The 7,669-nt window shown below is 35.5% G+C and overlaps 1 protein-coding gene across 1 annotated transcript; it reads right to left on the reverse strand.

The window, feature by feature from the left end:
* Positions 1 to 685: 685 nt before the first annotated feature.
* atp5f1d (ATP synthase F1 subunit delta) lies at positions 686 to 6,226 on the reverse strand. The gene is made up of 4 exons (XM_089135200.1): positions 5,977 to 6,226; positions 4,381 to 4,534; positions 1,860 to 1,948; positions 686 to 846 (listed from the first exon to the last, which is right to left on the reverse strand). Exons 1-4 carry the CDS (start codon positions 6,094 to 6,096, stop codon positions 724 to 726), a joined length of 486 nt encoding a protein of 161 aa, XP_088991326.1. The 5' UTR covers positions 6,097 to 6,226; the 3' UTR covers positions 686 to 723.
* Between the last annotated feature and the right edge of the window lie 1,443 nt (positions 6,227 to 7,669).

Consider the following 7,669-nt stretch of genomic DNA (forward strand, 5'->3'; position numbering starts at 1 on the left):
AAACCGCTCGTTTCGTGTGTTAGGCCATCAGTGTGTACTTACATTTACGAGTCATTAAATCATGTTCAAGTTAGACCTCTCTGTGCATGCTATTTGAGGTGGTGACCATAGACCAGCATTATATGACTGACAGACACGAACGGTTTGACCTATAAATATCAAAATTGAAACTACTGCGGAAACAAAGACACCTACATCTTGGATGCCCTTGAGGTAAGCTAAAACATACCCTTTAAATTTAAATACAATCAACTTGGATTTTTAAGTAATTTCAACTTAAATTACAATAAACTCACTTTGTCGAACAAGGTTTTTTTTAAATTGTTGCCAACTTATTGATCATATAATTGTTTTACTCTGTACTACACTGCCCCCTTTCTGTCATGAACAGTACTGTACTCAAACAAATCTAAAGCACACCAAACAAAGCTTAAGTTAGTTTTGTGAAGCGCAAAGAACATACGTGACACAACGTGTTATTTCAAATAAATTTATTGTTAATTTCATCCACTGTACAAAGCAAGCAGTCTTGCAGGTTTCTGACTTCAATGGGGTAAGGTGGGGAACAAACAAAGCCGGAGACTTTTACACACCGACAGAATTTCAACTAAGAAACAAAAAAAAAGAAACTGGTGAAGCATAAGTACATTCATATGCAGAATTTACCGAGTATCATCCCACATTTCTCCCTTGCTAAAAAAAGAACATACCAGCACAAGTGGTTTACTCCAGCGCTTTGACGATTGCCTCGTTTGCCTCTATGCTGACCAGAACCTCTGCCCGGGCTGCCTCATCTGAAGCGCCCATCAGTTCTGACTGGGCTTTCTCGAGGTTCGCTTTCGCCGCCTACAAAAAAAAAAAAAAAGACATGGATGGCACTCTTGGCATTTGGTTCACATTCACCGTAATCTTGACACTGAAATATCAGGCGAAAACTCAATCCATAACAGCTGACATTATAAAAGGAGTCATCAATTGGAACAAGTGTCATATAGATCTGAGAACTTCAATATCTTGAAGCACCTTATAAGTGATAAAACTCATCTTTCCCTTAAAAATCAATGCTGCTGCTACTTGAGCCACATTCTAGACTAGCATGGCCGTATTCTCAACAGTGTGAGCAAATAAACGTGGCCTCTTTCCTGTGAAGGACATTTGTCACAGTGGCGATTACACAGTGTAAAGGCCAAACATTGCTGGGAGTTAAAGGTCTCTCAGTGGGGATTTGACACATCTGCACCACTTCAACGGTGACTGACCTTTCCTTCCTTATTAACCAGCGAGGCCCCCCGAGCATAGCTATCTCTAGGAAGAATAAAAAATTGGCCTATTTATGTGGAATGAACCCAAAAGTGCTCTTTATTCCGCATCGGAAAAAGGGCATGTCCAAGAACATCGCGCTTGGAATGAGTTCGATGTGTCATTCTGAACATTTGACTAACAGAATATGAAGAGCATTTTTAATGATGCTGTAGAGGGTAAACAGCATCATTTCTATGGTTTCGAATGCTAAATTTAAATGATAGTCTAATAAAATATGTCTATGCAGTCTGGCAAACAAATAACAGGGCGTTTCTGAAACAGTATGAACTACACAGATTAAACATCATTAAACGCCTACATTATAATCCGAACAGTCTTTGTTTTGTTTTTTTCAAAAATGACTCGTCCCTTTATTTCTTCAAATGGACCTTGTAACCCATTTTTAGTCTATAATGATGCATTTTTGAGTGAACTCAACCAAAAACAAAACAAAAAAAAAACAAAAACACCACCCAGGAATGGGTTGGATCGTGAAAAGTGGAGAATGGAGCTATGCATGAATGGGTTTTTCCATTAACAGTATGGCGGGGACTCACTGCTAGGTCCAGGTTGTCCAGAGGAACGGCTTCCTCCGCCAGCAGCTGCACTGAAGAGTCAGCATTAACGGTGACTGATCCACTGCTCACTGCAAAACACAAAGCATTGGTCGACGTCTGAAGAGGCTCTCATTTCTAGGACAAGTCTGACCCCTTCTGGATGGATTTCTAAAATCATATGCAATAAGTAGTCATGCTTGGTTCAACACAGAATATCATGTTACAAATATATGTGTGCAAATAAGGACCACAAGTCGTAGTTACTTTCATCTTCTCCTAGTTTCATTCTCCTTGCAAGTGTTTCTATATAATTAACATATTTAATATTTTATCAATTTTAGACATTTAAAGGTTTTATCAACACGCCTCAGAAAAAAAAACAAGTGTGCATCTTGAGACAAAACAATTGCACTGACATGTCAGTACAGGTTGTGTTCAGTTAAAACAGCTCAAACATGCATTTTAGGCTAAGTCTAACCTTAAAGTGACAGTAGCCTAATAAACCTGCTGCTGAAAATCATTTTAGTAGCTTTAGCAAAGAAATACATTTCATTTATACAGTGACTACTCAGACTATTCAGTAGGGCTGGGTAATAAATATCGATTTCTCGATATTAATCGATTCTTAAATCTCAAGAATCGATTAGTCATCCTGTTTCATTTGAATGAATGGGACATTGTATCGCGGCTGCGCGCATCTAAAAAAATTGCAATAATCTTTGTCCTTTGTTACTATTGATATGAAACAAAGTCTCAATTTTCAAATTACGTCCATTTTCTTTAGAAATTCAAAAACATAAATAATGTTTTGGCGCTGTGGCGTGAGATCGCTCTGGCGCAGCTCAAGAGAAGCAGCAGCGCTGATCTCTCTTCCGGCTTAATAATACCAGTCACAGCGCGAAATAAACATGAAGGAGCATCTGAAAGTGTGTTAAAAGATAGAGTACAACTTATCGAAATCCGTATCATGTCGCATTGATTCGCTCAATCAGCGTTTCAACCGCGGAAAGACGTCAGTTAAACAGCTTGTAATCAATGTCATGTATCGTCATATTTACCTCAGAAAACCCACATAAACTCGTTAGTCAGTTAGAAAAAAATAACTCCAGAGAGGAGCATTTTGCTAAATATATACACCATATTACATATGCATTATAATCTTAATGTTCTTCAATAATTAATGCATATTTGAATAAAAATGGCAAGTTTTTATGACAGTCATCATTTAAATATTTATATTTCATATAATCTGCTCATTATAAAAAATAAATAAAAGTGTAATTTAAGTGTTTGTATAGCTACAAAACAGTTCATTATTGCCTTCATATTAGGCTAATGAGGCCTAGTAGGCTACAACTAGACTCACATAGTTTACAACATTAGTTAAGAGATTTGATTTCCTTGAGAAAATTTGCCATTTATTGTAACGGATATCCAAAATAATCAATACTGAATCGAATCGAATTCGAAACGGAATCGAATTGCAAGCTTGTGAATCGAAATCGAATCGAATTGTGAAATTTGTGTCAATACCCAGCCCTACTATTCAGGGTTATTTTACATTCAATTATTCAATGTCTGTGCCTGTTAGACTTACCTGACAAACTTAAAGCACTGGTTATTTCATTTGTATCTTTGTTCTATTGTATTTATCCATGCTTGTAATGCGTTTATTATTTCCTATTGAATCACCCTGATCATTCTAGAATGATTATTTCCAAATTTCATCTGAAATTTTCATATAGAAATATATATTGCAGAAAAACAAAAATACTCACAATGTCATTTTTTTTTACAAAATCATGTAGCCCAAATTACAAGGCAATCTATGAACTGATAAAAAGAATGTATGCCTTCAACGCAATGCAAGTCACTTTTGATAAAAGCATCTGCCAATTGCATTAATTTTTATGTAAAATCAACCCTCTACAATGCGAGTAAATTACTCGCAGTAAATTTCACTCTGGGTGACTAAACAATGACCATTGGCAAATACATTCTTAGATTTTACTCGCCAGTGTGCGTGTTAGATGCCAAATATAAGTTTAGCATAAATATATTTTCATCAGGGGTGTCACGATTCTCCAAATCCTCGATTCAATTACATTTACGATTCTAAGGTCATGGTTCGATTCTTGATTTTTATCAATCGGCCAAGTCTTACATTCGCTTCATTAGGCACACACGCAAGGTCTCTCGTTTTTTTTTGTCTCAGCATTCACGCTCGCTCTTGCTCGCTCACTCTAGATTCCGGGAGATTTTAGGAAGCTGCTATCAATATGTGGGAGACTCCCGGAACTTCCGAGAGACTTGGGATGTCTGCAAACTGTGGCTTTTTCGAAGCGCGAACGGAAATCCAAAAAACTTCCACACCTTCAATGAAAGAGGAGGGGGTTCAATTTCTGTCGATGGCTCTCCTGCATCTGCACTTGATTGACTGATCTTAAGAGTGTACATTTTAAAAAAGCTGTGCCATTTTACAATGATAAGCTGAATCGGTGTATATATAAAAAATACTCACCGAAATACTTAGCAGAGGAACCGTCGTCATTGAAGACGGTGACTACGCCGGGCCGGAGGACCTGCAGTGTGGGGACGTGGGCTGGCAGGATACCAAAGGCTCCGGTCAGTGTTGGGACGTCAATCTGTTTTACGCTGGCTTCCTTGAAGAACACCTGCAAAAGGCACAACAAGCTTCAATGCACCAGATGAACAGTTTGAGGATGTGTAGCAACCAAGTGGCCGGCATCCAAACAAATGGCAACATATTAATTAGAAAGCGGAATTTTCAGCATCATGCGTCACATGATCCTTCAGAAATCATTTTAATATGCTGATTTTATGCTCAAAAAAAAAAAAACAATAAATATTTTCAATGTTGAAAACAGTTTATAGGTTAAAATTTGTTTCCAGAATTCTTTGATGCATTTAAAATATAATCTTTTCTAACATTATAAATATCTTTACCGTAACTATTGATCAATTTAACTCATCCCTGATGAAGTATTAATTTATTTATTTCCCCAAAAAAACAATAAAAATTCTTACTGAACTCAAACTTTTGAAGGGTAGTGTTTAATGTTACAAAAGCTTTTTATTTCAGACAAACGTTGTTCTTTTGAACTTTCTATTTTTTTTTTTTTTTACTGTGTTATGATGAACCCTCTGCGCATTATTTATAATTTTACTTGGGCTACTTTTGCATTTGAGGTTGTGCATGCAAATGTACAGATTTGAATATGATTTATTTTATTATTATATTACGATTTATCATTTTAATTTACAATAGATTTCTAAGATCATTCATTCAAATAAACATCGGTATGACAAAAATCGCATTAATTTCTACTAATCCCATTTTTATATGGTTAGTGAACAATTATGCCCTTCAATTCCACAAGCAAATTTATTAAATACATAAAGTTAAAATCGGTCACTTAATTATGATTTCCTTGACTTTTAAAGCTTAATTTCAATGATTTTCTTTTTCTGGGAAGCATTTTAAAATACCCTGATATTTCCAGGTTTTTCAAGAGTGTGAACTGTGAACAAAACATTTAATCTTGAAGAGACTGACAGTTACTTTGCCTTGCACTATAACACCCATATAACATACGTTGATTTAAATTTTGATGGTTCATAATTTCATGAAGAAATGACATATTTTATCAGCTGTCTTAAGACATTTAATTGATCTTCTCTTTGAATCTGTCAAAAACAAGTCAAGGTGATCGATAGCAATGCTAGCAGTCTGCTAAAGTCATTCAAAAGTGTGTCCATGTTCTGCATGACAGAATTCGTAGTATATAAACGTAAAGAAATATACATATAAATAATTACAGCGTAAACATTGTAAATTAAACATAGATTAAGTACATTCCCTGCGGATGCAAACAATAATCTGTAAAGTTACCACATTATTTTTATGTATTGACAAGTTTACCCACGCGCAACATGGACGCGCGCTCACAGATCAAACTATTTCTACAATAAAGAGTATATCCATGATAAGCTAAATGTAAATCATGACATATAAGACAAAATATAACTGAAGTAATCACCGCCGGTGATTAGCGTGTTAGCAGAGCGTGTAGGCCCGAAGCCGGAGCGTCAGTACCTGTGTCGGCGATGCAAAAGTGAAGGACATTTCAGCGGAGGAAGAAGCCGCTTCGGCATAACAGCGCGCGTGTCTCAACGCAGGGGCCGCGCGACGAAGGAGAAACCTCGCTGCCATCATTTTTACCACGGAGAAGAGACCTGACCTTTACAGCACGACAATGTACAAGCCTCGGCTTCCCTGTCCAGCACACAGCACAGGCAGTCAAGTCAGATAGAGCGCGGCTGATAGGACAAGGGCACGGGCAATCTTTCCCATCAGGCTTTGCTCGAACTGTGGGGCTGATGGGAACTGTAGTTTTTTTTTTTTTCAAGCAAATATGAACTGATATGGAGGTTTACATTTATTCATTTAAGTATAGGGTGATGTTTTGCAGCGTAAAAATGCAGTTTTTCTATAGATTTGCCTTGCCCCAAATTTAGCTTAAAATATTTAAATCGACCGACCGTACAGGAGGACAATAAACACAAATGTTTTCGACATTCATTATGTCAAGTACTTTTTTTTTTGTAAATCTTTAAAACCATTATTATTATTATTATTATTATTATTAGTGATTTAAAAAAATCAAATACAGATAAAAATAAAATAAAAAAAAGACAAACATAAAAGTTGATGTTTAAAGCTTTTGTAGTTTTTAAACTTAATATTGTCAAAATTCTGAAAATATATTATTTTTCTCAAAACAATTTTCAGATGTAGCCTAAATCAGCGGACGTAATTTCCACCGCTACGGACATGTTGCCCCTTTAAAAAATATTGTGCACTTTTTTAAAAAAAAATGTGTACGTCAATTATTGTACGTCATTGCCAAGCCAGATGTAGGCTAATTATGAAAATTATGAAAATGTGTGTAGGAGATATACAATGATTTTAAACATCATTGGAAAGACAAAGTAACTCTGCTGTGGGTTATTTTGTTAAACAATATATTTTTTCCAAATAAAAAACGACAGAATTCTCCTGGGATGTGCATGTATGTTCACTGATGGGTTGACAAATAAATGTGTGATGGTCAAACAATTGGTTTGAAATATTACCTTTTCCATTTTTGCGGTTTATGGCTCATGAACTGTTATCTTGCTCATAAAACCCTTGTTTAAACAACTATGAAAGCCACTGGGGCAAATTGTCACAAACTTCCTTTCGGTGTCCTAATTGTAGTTTTATTTATTTTTGTCTCTAAAATATCAGTTTATACCAAAAAAATAAACTCACTGTGAAAAATATTCACTGTATTGTATACGACCAGGAGAGGGCGCTCGGTAAATATCAATTTCAATAGATTCATATTTGTTCTTGTTTGAATGGAACATCACATTGAAACATAATAACGAATCACTTCAAATAGATTTATAACTTACTTTTTTTTACTCTATATTGCATTTTTATATTCAACACGATCTAGATTTATTAGTTCAGTTGAATATGGACAGTGCAAAAAACAACAAAAACAAAAAACACGTTTCCAGACAAAAGCTGAAAAATATGCATGACTTCTAGCTATTTATATATATATATATATATATATATATATATATATATATATATATATATATATATATATATAAACCAGACGACATGGGGTTGCCCGTTACTGAGGATTTTTACTGACTCAAATGGGGGATTACCTCATTTCCATAACATCATCAGATGAGGGCGTGAGAGACACTCGTGACAAGTAACGCTGCAC

The sequence above is a fragment of the Pimephales promelas genome, chromosome 2 (genome assembly GCF_988280905.1).
Source record: "Pimephales promelas chromosome 2, fPimPro1.hap1.1, whole genome shotgun sequence".
NCBI classification, from domain to species: Eukaryota; Metazoa; Chordata; class Actinopteri; order Cypriniformes; family Leuciscidae; genus Pimephales; species Pimephales promelas.